Here is a 17,500-nt window from a genome sequence, read left to right as displayed (position 1 = left end):
ACTGACCTCAAAACACAGGCTCATCACTCAGAGTCCAGACCCACTCCCACTAGAGGGACCACACACACACACACACACACACACACACACACACACACACACACACACAGACACACACACACACACACACACACACACACACACACACACACACACATTCACACAAACAAAAACATACAAACACACATATAAACACACACAAACATACAAACACACATATAAACACACACACACAAAAACACACACACACGCACACACACACATATACACACATACACATCGACACACACACACACACACACATATACACACTCACGCACACACACTAAGCTGGGATGATGAGGTCCCTTCGGCCTCTCTGCCCCATAAGTAGCCTCTCGTCCGTCAAACTATAAATTATGAACCAGAGTCGCCTCGGGAGCATATGGAAAAATATGTACAGTATTCAAATCGAACAACCAGATTACACCGGCTCTCCTTCTCAGACCTTTATCGCCGCAAAGTAAACATTCTCCTCAGAGGGGGAGAGTAATTAATGGTGTCTGTCTGTTGGCTAAGCATCCAGAACCCAGCAGAACCAACAAGAACTCGCTTCAGCCTGGGAGGAGATTGTCAGACTGGGAGGAGATGGTCAGACTGGGAGGAGATGATCAGGCTGGGAGGAGATGGTCAGACTGGGAGGAGATGGTCAGACGTGGAGAAGTTGGTCAGACTTGGACTTTTCAGACTGGGAGATGTTCAGACTGGTATATGTTGTACTGGTCGTAGGACCGAGGCTGGGTGATGGAGCAGCCCTCTCCAGACTCCCGGACAATAAGCTGAGGACAATGAGCAGAGTCCGGGTGACAGCAGGGACCGGGCTGAACCAACTCATTCTCTCCTTCCAGTGAGCTTGGCATTTACATAAGGATTACGCTAAACTACTGGAGGAAGAATTCCTAAAGCCCTTGGCACACAGACGGCTGTAAGTCTTGCCTCCATCACCCAGAACAAACGGCCGGGCTAATGGGACAGGGTGAGGAGGTGTCTGCTCTCTGCCAAACGGTGGACGTTTCATGGACCTTCTTTCTTATTTGAGTCCATTGTTTGATTCAAATAAGGAAGAGATCCACTTATTTCTGCCCGCAGTGTTTTATATCTGGACTCATAAATCAACTTTATGGCTGAAGAGAAAAAATGGTAATGCACTTCCCTACACGTTAACGCACTTCAATAAAAGAGACTGGATATTAACTTAACTTAACACCACCAGTGAACTAAACACAAAACACCACCAGTTGTACTAAACACTACCACCACCAGCTGAACTAAACACCAAACACCACCAGTTGTACTAAACACCACCAGGTGAACTGAACACTAAACACCACCATCTGAACTAAACACCATCAGTTGTACTAAACACCACCAGGTGAACTGAACACTAAACACCACCAGCTGAACTAAACACCACCAGTTGTACTAAAGACCACCAGTTGTACTAAACACCAACAGCTGAAATAAACACCACCAGGTGAACTAAACACTAAACACTGCCAATTGTATAAAGACCACCAGCTGTACTAAACACTAAACACCAGTAGGTGAACTAAACACTAAACACTACCAGGTGGACTAAACACTAAACACCACCAGGTGGACTAAACACTGAACACCACTAGGTGGACTTAACACTAAACACCACTAGGTGGACTAAACACTAAACACCACTAGGTGGACTAAACACTAAACACCACTAGGTGGACTAAACACTAAACACCACTAGGTTGACTAAACACTAAACACCACCAGGTGAACTAAACCAGGTGGACTAATCACTAAACCCCACCAGGTGTTCTAAACACTAAACCCCACCAGGTGTAATACATCACCAAGTGAATAATGTGACCAGGTATACTAACCATCTTTAGATAATGTTACGCTAACATGCTACGTTAACGCACTACACTAACAAGCTACATACTGGAGCTCCCAGTACGATGAGCAGGAGTTCCCAGTAAGAGGATTAAGAGCTGCCAGTAAGAGGAGCAGAGCTGGCAGTAAGAGGAACAGGAGCTCCCAGTAAGAGAAGCAGAGATGCCAGTAAGAGGAGCAGGATCTCCCAGTAAGAGGAGCAGAGATGCCAGTAAGAGGAGCAGGAGCTCCCAGTAAGGAACAGGAGCTCCCAGTAAGAGGAGCAGAGCTGCCCTTCCAGCCGGTTCTGCTCCTCTACCGACGATGCGCTGCTCACCGAGGGGCTGATGCTCATTGGACCAGAGGACCAATGACATCATCGTGGTGAACACTCGTCCAACCAGCTGCTGGTTCTCGTCGAGGGGCCCCCAGTGAGGGCCCCCGGCGCCTCTGCCCCGTCTGAACAAACACAGGTGTCAGCTTGTTCCGCATAATTACCCCACTGTTGGCCAATTGCTAAGCTGCATCCCTTCGGTCGGCCAACCGCTAAGCTGCTCACCTGCTGTTGAAGGGGTTGCTGCCAGGGATCACATGACTGCCGCCAGGACCAATCAGGAAGCTGATGCGGTCGTAGAAGCTCCTGGCGGTTGGCTGGGGGAAGGCGGACCCCTGACCCTGGGTCGCTAGGACAACGGGGTCCGGGGCCCCCTGGCAGGACGGCTGCTTCTGGCAGGCGGGCTGGGGACAGCAGTCAGGGTCCAGACAGTCCACCAGCCCATCTGGAGAAAGAGAGAGAGAGAGAGAGAGAGAGAGAGAGAGAGAGAGAGAGAGAGAGAGAGAGAGAGAGAGAGAGAGAGAGAGAGAGAGGGAGAGGAAGAGAGAGGGTGGAGAGAGAGAGGGAGAGAGAGAGAGGGAGAGAGAGAGAGGGAGAGAGAGCGAGGGAGAGAGAGAGAGAGAGGGAGAGAGGGAGAGAGGGAGAGGGTGAGGGAGAGGAAGAGAAAGGGTGGAGAGAAAGAGGAGAAGAGAGGGAGAGTGAGAGGAGAAAAGAGGGAGAGAGGGGAGAGGGGCGAGAGAGAGAGAGAGAGAGAGAGAGAGAGAGAGAGAGAGAGAGAGAGAGAGAGAGAGAGAGAGGGAGAGGGAGAGAGAGAGAGAAAGAGAGAGAGAGAGAGAGAGAGAGAGAGAGAGAGAGAGATTGATTGCTAGTCAGGTTCCATCCTGGACGGTCCCCCCCAGCCCTTTGTGGACCTCTATCTGAAGGTCTCTGAAACGTTGCGTCCGGAGAGGTCCTCCACTCATCAGAGGGAGCCTCACTTTGTTCTTCTGAAAGCCGAAACACCAACAGTGATTCCTGAGCCCTGTCTCTGAAACCATCGCCCTTTGGAGCCAAAGCATTTAACAAGTGGGCCAATTGACTGCTTTGGATAATTAGTTTACCTACAAATCCGAGCTTGAGCCTCAACAACAGGCCTCAGGTAAACATCTGGTTTGGACGACAACAGAGGCCAACATTGGACAGAGAGGAAGAGGGGTGGGAACTACAGGAGGGAAGGTGGGGGAGGAAGAGGAGGTGAAGAAGTGAGAGGAGGAGGAGAAGATGACGAGGATGAGAGTGGGAGAGTTTGCACGGTGGTGAACCCCGGGATGAGCAGGAGGAGGCTTGGCCCTGGGTTCAATCCCGAGAGGGCTGCAGGTCTCATTCCTCCCACTAACGTCACAGCAAGTGCTGCAGTCGTACTGTACAGTGATAGGACCTTCATAATGAGGAGTATCTAGCACTGAAACCATTCAGATGATCCTACAGAGCTACAGTAGAACCAGCATCTGCTCCCCCCAAAGACCCAGGTGGTAAATGACTGCATCCCATTCAGAGGACTGCAGGAACACAGAGTGGATGATAACGCCATGCTCCAAAACGCAGACACAGTGAGTTCCTCTGCCCTCTCTCTTCTACTGAGACGCAGTAGAATCAGGACTATGTATTTGTACAGATAAACTCAGAGTGTTTAGCACAACTGATATGCGCTGGACAACAAGATCTTGCTTTAGCATTCTCTGTTCTGTTTATTTGTGTCTTGTTTCTTCTCTTTGATGCCTAATGAAGATAATTCTGTGAAGAATTATTATTATGCCAGCGCTGTCCAGCGCTGGCAGGACAGCTGTCCTATCATTAGAACTGGGCCTGGAAGGGTTTGGTGCTACATCGTACTGACAGAGCCCTGTCGTTTGTACGGGGCTACAATGTCCGGTCTCCTCCAGAGGAACATGGATCTAGAGCAGAGGCACCATGAGCTGAATCGGGGAGCAGGCAGTTTTCAACTCGCAAAACCAAAGGACCACCGCAGGAGTATAATTGGTCGCCGTTCCAACGAGAATGCCCCCGGACATTGTGGACGCAGCATCACAATGTGTGCGGCTGTTAATCAAGATGGCGTCCGTCTCCATCCTGCGATCCCAGGCCCGTAGCAAAGCGCCCACACCCCTCCCGTCCGTGGACCCCCTCCAGACCGAAAAGATCCTAATGACCGGGGGCCGTAGACGGCCAGGTGCATCATGGTCTGGATCGATGCCGTCTCCCCCCGGCCCCCTGGTCCGCCAAGCTCCCCTGGCCGGGGGGAGGCTGCTGAGCCATCCATCAGGGAGGAGGCTGCCCCGTCCCTCCAGGCCCTGCCTCCACGCTGCCGCGCTCAACACAATCATGGGATGGGAATGAAGTCTGACGGCCAGACCCACAAGGAAGGCAGGATTATAGCTTTTCTTTATCCAGCACAGATGTGTTTTCTTTTGTTGTTTCAGGCGTGTCAGAACATTTAGAGACCAAACAAAGTAGACTTTTACCAGTTATTTGAACTGATAGTGTGTTGCGTTCAGAAGACACATTGTGTGGGACACACACCTTTTTGCAAGTTACTTTGGCCTGCACAAAGAAAAGGTGTGTGTTGGTTAAGACAGGTGTGTATTTGGTTCCACGGGTGCATGTTGGGTCAGACAGGTGTGTGAACGGTAAGACAGGTGTGTGTTGGGTAAGACAGGTGTGTGTGTGTTGAGTAAGACAGGTCTGTGTTGGGTCAGACATGTGTGTATTTGGTTACACAGGTGTGTGTGTTGGATTAGATAGGTGTGCTTTGGGTTAGACAGGTGTATGTTGGGTCAGACAGGTGTGTGTAGGGCAAGAAGGGGTGTGTTGGGTCAGACATGTGTGTATTTGGTTACACAGGTTACACAGGTTGGATTAGACAGGTGTGTGTTGGGTCGGACAGGTGTCTCACCCCCCTCGTTGTCCTTGCCGTCGGAGCAGAGCGTTTCCGTGGCGACGTGGCAGCCCAGCCCCCTCCAGCCGCCCTGGCAGACGCAGTGCCAGACGTTGTGGTCCAGGACACACCTCCCGTTGTTGTTACAGAGTCCGGGACAGCCGTCTGTCAACACAGGCCTCGTTAACCAGCAACCAATCACAGCACAGAGAACAAACGAGGGTTAAGGAGGGAGGGGGGTTGGATGGGAGGCAAGGAAGGACAAATAAATGGTAGAAGACGACATCAGGAGAACATGTAGTCTAGGACGGCTCTGGGGAGGGGTGTGCTGGTCTTCACATGAGAGGGACAGTGGCCACTGGTAACTCGTTAACTTTACAGACGACTGATTAGAATGATCAGGTAACGCAGGTTCATTAATTACCCCTTTTGGTACCAACGTCAACGCTGGAGGAGGCGACCAATCAGAGAAAGTGTTAGATGCGTACGGAAGCCCTCATGTGAAAGGACAGCAACACCATGGGAAAGGGAGGGGTTATGTAAATCAGGGGGAGGGGTTTGACAGAACCATGTGGGGCGGGTCCCGTTGCTGCTAGGGGAGGGGTTTGTGGGGTTGGACTGGTCAGACAGGGTGAGACAGCGGGGTCTGTGGGACTGACGGACAGGGGATGGAGGGACTGGGAGGACTGGGACAGGACGCCGTGCTGGGAGACACACACCCCCTGAGGTGGGAGGGCAGATTACCTTTATATCCTATCTTCACGGCTCCTATCACAGCCGTGCAGAGGGAGACATTCGGAAAAGAAAATTACTAAGACTGACAAACACAATCACTGCGCGTCACTGGTGGGGTAACTTGTGGGTTAACTTGTGGGGTAACTTGTTGGGTAAACTGTCCCTTAACCTGTGGGGTAACTTGTAGAGTTACCTGTGGGGTAACTTATGGGTTAAATTGTAGGGTAAATTGTGGGTTAACCTATAGGTTAACTTGGGGATAACCTGTGGAATAACTTGTGGGTTAACTCGTTGGTAACTTATGGGTTAAATTGTAGGGTAACTTGTAGGTTAACCTATAAGTTAACTTGGGGTTAAATTGTGGGTTAACTTGTCACGTAACCTGTGGGGTAACTTCTCATATAACCTGGGGGGTAACTTGTGGTAACTGGTAGGGTAACTTGTCACGTAACCTGTGGGAGAACTTGTAGAGTACCTTGTAGGGTAACATTTCACGTCACCTGTGGGATAAGTTGTGGGTTAACTTGTAGGGTATCTTGTCACGTAACCTGTGGGGTAACTTGTGGGTAACCTGTGGGGTAAGTTGTGGGTTAACTTGTGGGTTAATTTGTGGGTGACCCGTGGGGTAACTTGTGGGATTACTTTTCACGTAACCTGTGGAGTAACTTGTGGGGTAACTTGTCACGTAACCTGTGGAGTAACTTGTGGGGTAACTTGTCACGTAACCTGTGGGGTAACTTGTGGTGTAATTTGTGGGGTAACTTGACACGTAACCTGTGGGGTAACGTGTAGGGTAACTTGTCACATAGCCTGTGGGGTAACTTATCACGTAACCTGTGGGGTAACTTGTAGGGTAACTTGTCACGTAACATGTTGGGTAACTTGTGTGGTAACTTATAACGTAGCCTGTGGGGTAACTTGTCATGTAACCTGTGGGGTAACTTGTCCCTTGACCTGTGGGGTAACTTGTCATGTAACCCGTGGGGTAACCTGTGGGGTAACTTGTCGCGTAACCTGTGGGGTAACTTGTTGGGTAACTTGTCACGTAACCAGTGGGGTAACATGTGGGTTAACTTCTCACGCAACCTGTGGTGTAACTTGTCACGTAACCTGTGGGGTAACTTGTCACGTAACCGGTGGAGTAACTTGTGGGGTAACTTGTCACGTAACCTGTGGGGTAACTTGTGGTGTAATTTGTGGGGTAACTTGACACGTAACCTGTGGGGTAACGTGTAGGGTAACTTGTCACATAGCCTGTGGGGTAACTTATCACGTAACCTGTGGGGTAACTTGTAGGGTAACTTGTCACGTAACATGTTGGGTAACTTGTGTGGTAACTTATAACGTAGCCTGTGGGGTAACTTGTCATGTAACCTGTGGGGTAACTTGTCCCTTGACCTGTGGGGTAACTTGTCATGTAACCCGTGGGGTAACCTGTGGGGTAACTTGTCGCGTAACCTGTGGGGTAACTTGTTGGGTAACTTGTCACGTAACCAGTGGGGTAACATGTGGGTTAACTTCTCACGCAACCTGTGGTGTAACTTGTCACGTAACCTGTGGGGTAACTTGTCACGTAACCTGTGGGGTAACTTGTTGGGTAACTTGTCACGTAACCTGTGGGGTAACTTGTTGGGTAACTTGTCACGTAACCTGTGGGGTAACATGTGGGTTAACTTGTCACGTAACTTGTGGGGTAACTTCTCACGCAACCTGTGGGGTAACTTGTCACGTAACCTGTGGGGTAACTTGTGGGTTAACTTGTGAGGTAAGATGTGGGGTAACTTGTCACGTAACCTGTGGGGTAACTTGTATGGTAACTTGGGGTTAACTGTGTAGCGGAGACAAGTTGGGCGGGGGGGGGTGAAGGGCTCTGCCAGTCGTGGGGGGGGGCTCTCATTTGAATCTGGGGTCTGCTGGATGTTTAGGAGCTGGAGGGTAGAGGCTCTGGGGGTGGAGGCTCGTATCGGCCCGTACGCGGGGGCTAGCCCTGAACACAAGACATGGAGCTCCGGGAGCCCAGTGGGAGATGGAGGAGGAGGAGGAGTTTACCTGATACTCTAGAGTCCAGGGCTAGACGAGGAGGAGGCCAGAGGGGGTTGGAGAGACGGCAAGACACACAGACGGGAAGATACGCAGACATAGAGACAGACAGAGAGACGGACAGACAGACAGGTAGGTAAATAAACAACAGACAGACAGAGAGACAGATAGATAAACAAAGGGGCAGTCAGACAGACAGAAAGAGAAACACACCTAGGAATCAGGTTAACAAGTGTTAATAGAAACTGAGGGAGAGAGACGGGTTAGAGGCACAGGTGCAGGTGTGGAGGAGCTCTGCCAATCAGAAAAGCCTGAGGAAGGATGCCGCTGCTTCCTGTTGCCGCGCCGACAGAGCGAGCGGCACTAACGACGTGTTGTGATATTCGCCCGTTATGAGGGAGTCTGGCGTCCTGCGCTGAATGAATACGCGTGCTGCTCGCGCTAACCATCTGCCGTCTTGTTAACACAGAGACGTGAAGCTCCTGTCGCTCGGAGCGGATCTAAACGCCGCCCAGCTCCGCGGCGTGCTGGATGAGCTAGTTTAAACTGGATTTGGCGGAGAGGCGTCCCTCTGCCGCGGTCCTGGAGCGATTCTGCTCATCGCGGCGCCGCTATGAACACAGCTAAAGCGCTCGTCTGTTTCCCATCGTCCGCACCTCACTGACTCCGGCAGCGGAGGGGGCGGAGCAGCGGCGGGACGCAGCGCCCGGCGCTAAGCCGTGGCGTGGAGCGGACCGGACACAGCAGAGCGGCGGTGGAGGCGCGGGCGTGAAACGGGATTAGGGGCTGCATTGTGGCGGCGGCAGTGATCGGACGTTCAGCGCTGAGATCTGAGCGGCTCTCTGACTGCAGCCGGGGGGGCGGGGGGAGGCATAACAAGGGACTACGGCGCCTCCAACCTGCCCGCCCCCACCCGCTGCTCCATCAGGGCCCCGCCGGGGAGGGGCTAGTGGGCTGGGGTAAGGAAGGGAGGGGTTAGTTGGGAGGGCTAGTGTGGTTAGGGGAGTAGGGGTTAGTGTGGTGGGGTTAGGAGGGACTAACCCCTGCCTGGTTTCCTGTGGATCTTGGTATGAGGACTGTCTAACCCCTGGTGTCCTGGGGGTGTGAGGACTGTCTAACCACTGGTGTCCTGGGGGTGTGATGACTGTCCAACCCCCCTGGTGTCCTGGGGGTGTGAGGACTGTCTAACCCCTGGTGTCCTGGGGGTGTGAGGACTGTCTAACCCCTGGTGTCCTGGGGGTGTGAGGACTGTCTAACCCCTGGTGTCCTGGGGGTGTGAGGACTGTCTAACCCCTGGTGTCCTGGGGGTGTGAGGACTGTCTAACCCCTGGTGTCCTGGGTGAGAGGACTGCTTAACCCCCCTGGTGTCCTGGGGGTGTGAGAACTGTCTAACCCCTGGTTTCCTGGGTGTGAGGACTGTCTAACCCCCCTGGTGTCCTGGGGGTGTGAGGACTGTCTAACCCCCCTGGTGTCCTGGGGGTGTGAGGACTGTCTAACCCCCCTGGTGTCCTGGGGGTGTGAGGACTGTCTAACCCCTGGTGTCCTGGGTGTGAGGACTGTCTAACCCCTGGTTTCCTCGGTGTTAGGACTGTCTAACCCCCCTGGTGTCCTGGGGGTGTGAGGACTGTCTAACCCCCCTGGTGTCCTGGGTGTGAGGACTGCTTAACCCCCCTGGTGTCCTGGGTGTGAGGACTGCTTAACCCCCCTGGTGTCCTATGGGTCTGGGTGTGAGGACTTCTTAACCCCCCTTGAGGTGTGAGGACTGTCTAACCCCTGGTGTGAGGACCTACCTATGGTGCAGTGTTCCCCGGTCCAGCCCTGGTGGCAGTCACACTTGCCCTCCCTGCACACTCCGTGGTCGATGCAGCGGGGGTGGCAGTCCCTCTGCAGGCACTCGGGCCCCGCCCAGCCCTCCTCGCAGTGGCACGAGCCGCTCAGGCACACGCCGTGGGCCCCGCAGTCCACCACGCACAGCTCTGAGGGACACATGACCAGGGTATTACGCAGCCGTAACACAACCGTAACAAAACTGTAACACAACCGTAACACAACCGCCAAAACCACCACACAACCGCTGCATAACCGTAACACAACCGTAACACAACCACCACACAACCCTAACACAACCGTCACACAACCGTAAAACAACCATGACACAACCGTAACACAACCACCACATAAACGTCACACAACCATCACACAACCACGACAACCACCACACAACCATTGCACAACTGTTACACCACCGTCATAGAACCAACACCCTTACAATCCCCTTCCTAACCAGTCCCCGCCGGTCCCAATGGACACTAAACACTCAACAACCACAAAGTCTCTCTTGGCTCTCAGTGTTTCTCTATTTTCAACCCCAGTGCTTTGCACTGTTCCTCATTAAAGTCTTTAGTTTAATATCGACTTCTCTTGTGTCATTTCTGTAGTTGTCTGCTCTGTGCTCCATGTTGACTAACGTCTGAGTTCTCCGTGGCCACGAGGGATTCCTGCTCTGTCCTCATGGACCTTAGCCCATCGCCTCCCACTGGGTCTGTTCCCAAGGAGGACTGGAGGCCCAGTCCATGTCTCAGCCTCTACTGATGCTCCTGTGGTGGTGGTGGGGCAGAGCTCTGGACCAGAGGGTTGGTCTGTGGTGGGGCAGAGCTCCGGACCAGAGGGTTGGTCTGTGGTGGGGCAGAGCTCTGGACCAGAGGGTCGCTCAGTGTTTGCAGAAGATATCTAGCAGCAGGATGTGTCCTTTGAGTTTCGTTTACTTTCCTCAGTGTCATAAAAACAGGAATGTCATATTGCATCTGCTGCTGGATTGGAAGTAATTTGTGTTGCTACCTGAGGGGCCTCTTGAGGAGGCTGGGAACCGACCAATCTCACCACAATCATCCAGAACCATTCCCCACTCACAATAATGACCACCATGTTGTTCATGTTCTGCTGGCGGTTATTAAATGGTTGATCGTTTGATTCGGTCGCTGTCCCTCCCTCGTGTTCAGTCTAGCTTTCCTCGTCTCTTCTGGATCTCTTACTCTTATTGTTCTTACTGTTCTTCGGTTCTCACTATTCTACAGTTCTTCAGAGCGTACAGACGGTTGAGGCGTCTGTGTGGGCGGGGAATCTCTAAGAGCGTGACTGTGATAAGGGATGTTTAGATAAAGTTGAGTTGATCATTAATAAACAACGACCGCAATTGAACATTTGAGAAAAAACTACTTCTAAGAAAATATGAAAAAAGAGAATAGAAATGATGCTAAACTAAAGCTCAGGCCTTCTTTATGTCTTTCAGATATTATTTATTTCTTTATTCCATTTCTTCTTGAATTCTTCAAAGAGACTTTCCCAGCAGCAGAGCATCGTTTCATCTCATTGTCTGAGGAGCACGAGAGACAACACGACAGAGAACACAGCAACACAACATATATTTCAATCAGCCAATCAGCTCCAACTACTGTTTCCTCCCTCTGTGAAGTGTTGCATTGTGGGTAATGCTTCATCTGTGCGTTATCACTTCGAGATCACAGCGCGGCCGAACCGTTGATCGTACACAACTTCGGTTTACTGAAACTGCAATTAAATCCGCTAGCAGGCGCCCAGCCCAGACAGTGTTGTGTCTCACAAAGGCTTCAGCTCTCAGATATACAAACCAAACGCATCACTGCTCTTTTGTCATAAATAAGTGAGCAGCGAAGGCCAGTCGATGGGCGGGGGAACGTCTGAGAGCGACGGTTCAAGGATAAAATCCTCGTTGTTGGGTCGGCAGACCTCCGGTAAACACCCCGTGTTCTACGGTCTGCTGAGCCTACGGGTTCTGTCAGTAAATGGTAAATTGACTGCATATACTGGTATACGGCGCTTTTCTAACCAGTGGCCACTCAAAGCTTTCCCATATGACCTCACATTCACACATTCATGCACACATTCACACAGCGACGGCGGTGCCACAGCCAGGTGGTCAGGATCACAGTGAGGTTGAGGTATCTTGCTCAGGGTCACCTCGACACTCAGCGAGGAGGAGCCGGGGATTGAACTAGCAGCCTTCCGGTTACCAGCCAACCCGCTCTACGTCCGGAGCCACAGTGTGCCCCTCCTTGTGCTTCAGACTCTGGTGTCGGGTGGGGAGCTGGCGGGGGGGGTTCACACTCAGAATATTAAGCCCGTCTCCGCAAGGGGTCAGAGCCGCTGCAGAAAGGAACCTCTTTTCCATAGAATCTTTGCAATCAATTTTTCATTAGCGGCGGCGTGTTTATCTGCTTTAACACGCCCCCGACGCCAGTCGATGTGTGCTCTGTGCTTGTTAATTAAGGCTTATTTAATTGAGGAGGTGCTGGGGTAATAATTAAGAGAGAATCCTCTAAAACACACAGGGTGCCACTGCCACCCCCACCCGTCGCCACCCCCGCCTCGTAGCGGAGAGCGTCCTTCACACGGTCAACAAAACACTCTCCTCTTATGGTCACGTAGAGATAGACCACATAGAGATAGAGACCAGTGGAGATACAACACATAGAGATACAACTCATAGAGATACAACTCATAGAGATTTCAAGGGGGGTCCTTACCCACGGAGCAGTCCACGCCCGTCCACTTGGCGTCACACACGCAGTTCCCCGACTCGGTGCTGAAGGTCCCGTGGTTGGAGCATTGCTCGGGACAGGTGGTCTTCAAGACCTCGCAGACGGCCCCCCCCCAGCCCGGGTTGCAGTGGCATTCCCCGTGATGACAGGCTCCATGACCGGAACACACCGGATCCATGCAGTCCACTGGGGGGGATGGGGGGGACGGGGGAGACACAGACAGGAGTGAGACTCTGTGGTTGGGAACCCTCTGAAGAACCCGTCATGCTGTTCTAGTGATGATGAAGATGGAGTCGTTCTTACAGCCTCCTGCTGTGTCTGTTTGGTCGGCTAAAGCCGCACTCAGACTGAATATTAATGCTGTTTAAATACATCCTCTCCACAGCCTGCCGTGTGTCTCTGAGCCTGGCGTGTTTGCCTTTTGTTCCTGGCCGTCTCTGTGTCACTTCCCGTCGTTTCCACCAGAGAGTCTGTGTCTGTGTTTAACTTATCTCCGTCCCGACATAATAATAATAATAATAATACATTTAATTTAGAGGCGCCTTTCAGGACACCCAAGGTCACCAAGGACATCTCTCCTCCTATCTGACGGGTGCAGCTTCAGAGCTTCGTCTCAGTACGGAGACGCCCTCGATCTCCGTACTGGAGTCTCCCAGTCTCCTAGGGGCTGATTACAGGGCGATCATCATGTTTAAAGGATGCTAATCGTTTGTCAATCATGTGGTTCATTAACGTTATGACGAGTCAGCTAATACCAATCATAACGAGCGACTCGCTGCAAGGCTGACCAGAGATCCAACGCTACCGGATCCTCCCGCCGATGTTAATATGCATGTTATTGATCGTCCACAATCACTTCTGTTCTTACATTTCTCCCGACAATCCTTTGCAGAAGGTTCTTCGTGAGGCCGGCGACCTCCAGGAGAATCGGAGGTGCTAATTGCCCCTGAATGCGGATCGATGGAGTTAAACACAGCTGGGATGGGGGGAGGAGGAGGAGGAGGAGGAGGAGACGCCTCCTTCCCAACGCATGAACGGATCAATAAGTGATTGAGCCAGCGGTTGTTCTCCGCCACGTGCCTCCTCCCGCGTCTCCGGGTGTTTGCGTTAAACAGTTCCAGGGAGCTAATTCATACACGGGGAAGGTCGATAACGGCATCCGATAAATGATCCGCTCGGCAGAGTCGAAAACAGCGATTGTTTTACCGCTGGAGTGTGGTCGGTCCCTGGGGGGCCACTCCTCTAGGAGATGGGAGGAGGGAGGAGGGAGGAGAGTGAGTTGGGGAGGGGAAGAAAGAGTTGGGGAGGGGGAGGAGGGGGAGGGAGGGAGGGAGGGAGGGGGAGGAGGGGAAGGGAGGGAGGGGAGGGACAAGAAGGAGGGAGGGTTGGGGAGAGAGAGTTAGAGAGGGGGAGGAGGGGATGGAGGAGCAAGGGAGGGTGGGGGAGAGAGGGTGGGGGAGGGAGAGTCGGGGAGGGAGATGGAGGAGAGAGGGCAGGGAAGGTACACCTCCTACCTTGTTCGCAGTAGTTCCCCTTGTGGCCGGCGTTGCAGACGCATTCGCCCCCCACGCAGGCGCCGTGCCCCCCGCACTGGGGGTCCAGGCACTGGGCGGTCTGGACGTCGCACTCCGTCCCCTTCCAACCGCTGAAGCACTGGCAGCGGCCCCGGGTGTACTGACCGTTACCACTGCAGAGCACCGGGCAGGCCGCTGGAACAGGGAGAGGAGGAGGAGAGGAGAGGGAGGAGAGAAGGTCAGAACCCAGGGAGAGGAGGAGAGGGAGGTCAGAACCAGGGAGGAGGAGGAGAAGAGGGAGGTCAGAACCAGGGAGGAGGAGGTTAGAAACCATGAAGGAGGAGGAGGTCAGAACCAGGGATGAGGAGGAGGTCAGAACCAGGGAGGAGGAGGAGGTCAGAACCAGGGAGGAGGAGGAGGAGGTCAGAACCAGGGAGGAGGAGGAGGTCAGAACCAGGGAGGAGGAGGAGGAGGTCAGAACCAGGGATGAGGAGGAGGTCAGAACCAGGGAGGAGGAGGAGGTCAGAACCAGGGAGAGGGAGGTCAGAAACAATGAAGGAGGAGGAGGTCAGAACCAGGGATGAGGAGGAGAAGAGGGAGGTCAGAACCAGGGAGGAGGAGGTTAGAAACCATGAAGGAGGAGGAGGTCAGAACCAGGGATGAGGAGGAGGTCAGAACCAGGGAGGAGGAGGAGGTCAGAACCAGGGAGGAGGAGGAGGAGGTCAGAACCAGGGAGGAGGAGGAGGTCAGAACCAGGGAGGAGGAGGAGGAGGTCAGAACCAGGGATGAGGAGGAGGTCAGAACCAGGGAGGAGGAGGAGGTCAGAACCAGGGAGAGGGAGGTCAGAAACAATGAAGGAGGAGGAGGTCAGAACCAGGGATGAGGAGGAGGTCGGAACCAGGGAGAGGGAGGTCAGAAACCATGAAGGAGGAGGAGGTAAGAACCAGGGATGAGGAGGAGGTCAGAACCAGGGAGAGGGAGGTCAGAAACCATGAAGGAGGAGGAGGTAATAACCAGGGATGAGGAGGAGGTCAGAACCAGGGAGAGGGAGGAGGTCAGAACCAGGGAAGAGGAGGAGGTCAGAACCAGGGAGAAGAAGGTCAGAATCTGTTGAGGTTCATCAGTCAGAATCTGTTGAGGTCTGTGTGATTGGATGACGAAGTCCGGGGGAAATTGAGGCTGTGCTGTGACTGGATGAATGAGTTAGGGGGAGATTGGGGCTGTGCTGTGAGTGGATGAATCAGTCAGGGGGAGATTGGGGCTGTGCTGTGATTGGACGGCTCAGTCTCAGACATCTCATTGAGGTTTTAAAGCCTGATGTGTGGTCTTGAGGTCAATACTCGATGGTGATACCGGGATCTCGGCGGGGGTACTGGGTGATCGTCAGGGCTGGGGGCCTCACCGCGGGAGCAGTAGGGGCCCATGAACCCGGGGAAGCAGTGACAGGAGCCCGCCACACACTCCCCGTTGCCATAGCAGCTGTGGGGGCACTCCATGACCGAGTCTGCAGGGACAGGAAGTGGAAATCCATAGTGAGATCTATCAATGAGTGCACTAATCATGTCACATTAATCAAGACCACAAATCATCGCTCTTTTACAGGAGACATTAAATCAACAGGTGTTCTCTGTTCCTGTTGTCTCTCTACTAGAACCGGGGTCCCAAGCTCTTTTGTTCCAGGGACCGGCATATCCATGGAGAACCGGTCATCAATGTTAATGCCTTAATTTTAAGAGGCGTCATTATTTTATCTATTTTTTCATTGTTTTTCAAGATGGTTTATTTGTAATTTTCACAACAATTAAAGCAACGGCAATGAAACGCTTGAGTCTCAGCCTCCATTCAACAATGCACTAATAAAAAATAATAGAATTTACAAGAGAAACATAAGAAGAGTCACCTGAGACTAAATAAACACAAAAATAGTGCAAAGACACGTGCATCTACAGTGCTTAATTTACAGTGGTTTAGTTGCATAATATGAATTAGGTGGCAACAAAGGCAAATTGTAGGAAAGTAAAAAATTTAATACACCAATATTTTAACTTTCAGAACAATTCACAAATGTTTCGTTTTTCTCCAATACAAATGAGTGTACGGAGTCTATGTGTTGGAGTTATAAAAGTTATAAAATATGTCTTTGTTTTATTCTTTATATATTTCGAGGCCCGGTTCAAAGGGGTCCAGGGACCGGAGGTTGGGTAACGCTGTTCTAGAGGGAGCGCAGTGTTCCTCAGGCGGCTCTGAACATGCAGATCTGCTGCTTGATGCTCCTGTGAGCATCAGTGATCTTCAGTGGCTCCCAGGAGCAGTCGGAGGTCTCCTGTAATCCTCGGCTCAGCTCCGCTCATCCAAGACATTTTAAATAAAAGTCACAACGGCGTTTTAAATCACCCCGAATAATTGTATTTCCCTGACACAATTTTTCTCCTCCTGTCAAAGCCCTTCTCACATGAGTGACGGATGGCACAACACCACCCCCCGAGTGTTTATAGCTCTGTAAATCTGGTGTGACTTGAAGTTAATCTGACGTCTCCTACAGCCACATCCAGCCTGCGCTCAGCTCATAAAGGCCCTGGCCGGCCGTGTTATTCCACCAGAGGGGAACACTTGTGTTATTGCCCCGGCCTCCGGTGGACATCGACTGGCGCTGGACGGACCGCGACAATATGACCTCTCACCCGTCGATAGTTTCATATCGGTGGAGCGGATCAATGCTGCCTGCGCTCGCGTCCCTCAGAGGAAATACAAAAGGCTCAGACTTAGTGCTTTTCTACCTTGAAATCCACAAGGAAATTTGACTTGAGAGCATCGACGCGGTTGTTAGTCGACATGAATCAATGAGCAGTCGTATCGCTGCGGCTCGCGTTCCCCGAATGAAACCTTGTGTTCCGTCCCGAGAGCGGGCGTGTTTCGGAGCGCTGAGCTCGATGTCAGGCCTGCTGGTTTACTAGTGAAGGACGCCCTGATGTTGAAGCTCCTTCAGATGTTTATCTATGTTAACACCACCGCCCCCCCTCCCACCGACGGACCCCCTGCTATCAGCTGACACAGCGGGTGCAGCTTTCAGCGGTTTACATCTTCTCCATACTGAGACGCCCTCGATGAAGTCGTCTCCATGTCTGCTTAGGGCTGATTATTATTATAATACGAGGAGATTATTCATGTTTAGAGGATGCTAATTTTTGTCAATCATGTGGCTCATCTATGGTATTAGGAGTTGGTTAATAAGGATGATTAAGAGTTGTGATCTGAGCTGCTCTCACCCAGGACGATGGTGTTGTAGGACACGGCCTCCACGCCGCGGCCGTCGTTGTAGAAGGCCAGGTGCCAGACCCCCGGGTCCAGGTGCTGGATGAAGCCCGCCTGGTGGACCGACACGGGCTCGCTGGTGGGCCGTCGCTCCTTAGCGATGAGCCGGCTGCCGTCCAGCAGCTCCACAAAGTCATACTGCAGAAACACAAAGAATACACACTTAGAAAGACACGGTACT

At 52.3% G+C, this 17,500-nt stretch overlaps 1 protein-coding gene across 11 annotated transcripts in view; it reads right to left on the bottom strand.

The window, feature by feature from the left end:
* Positions 1-17,500, bottom strand: part of si:dkey-237h12.3 (teneurin-3) — a 73,471-nt gene that overhangs the window by 34,692 nt on the left and 21,279 nt on the right. For 7 of the 11 annotated variants that reach the window (XM_060062383.1, XM_060062377.1, XM_060062379.1 and 4 more), the window contains exons 5-13: positions 17,274-17,457; positions 15,410-15,511; positions 14,008-14,202; positions 12,479-12,679; positions 9,707-9,892; positions 7,926-7,946; positions 5,886-5,909; positions 5,160-5,306; positions 2,453-2,672 (exon numbers count right to left, since the gene is read on the bottom strand). In XM_060062383.1, the coding sequence (XP_059918366.1) occupies positions 2,453-2,672; positions 5,160-5,306; positions 5,886-5,909; positions 7,926-7,946; positions 9,707-9,892; positions 12,479-12,679; positions 14,008-14,202; positions 15,410-15,511; positions 17,274-17,457 (1,280 nt within the window). The remainder of the gene's footprint in view (positions 1-2,452; positions 2,673-5,159; positions 5,307-5,885; positions 5,910-7,925; positions 7,947-9,706; positions 9,893-12,478; positions 12,680-14,007; positions 14,203-15,409; positions 15,512-17,273; positions 17,458-17,500) is intronic. The other 4 variants (XM_060062384.1, XM_060062385.1, XM_060062376.1 and 1 more) reach the window with 3 other exon arrangements.

The sequence above is a fragment of the Gadus macrocephalus genome, chromosome 10 (genome assembly GCF_031168955.1).
Source record: "Gadus macrocephalus chromosome 10, ASM3116895v1".
Taxonomy (NCBI): domain Eukaryota; kingdom Metazoa; phylum Chordata; class Actinopteri; order Gadiformes; family Gadidae; genus Gadus; species Gadus macrocephalus.
The sequence above is the reverse complement of the archived record's forward strand: the minus strand, read 5'-3'. Positions and strand labels throughout refer to the sequence as shown.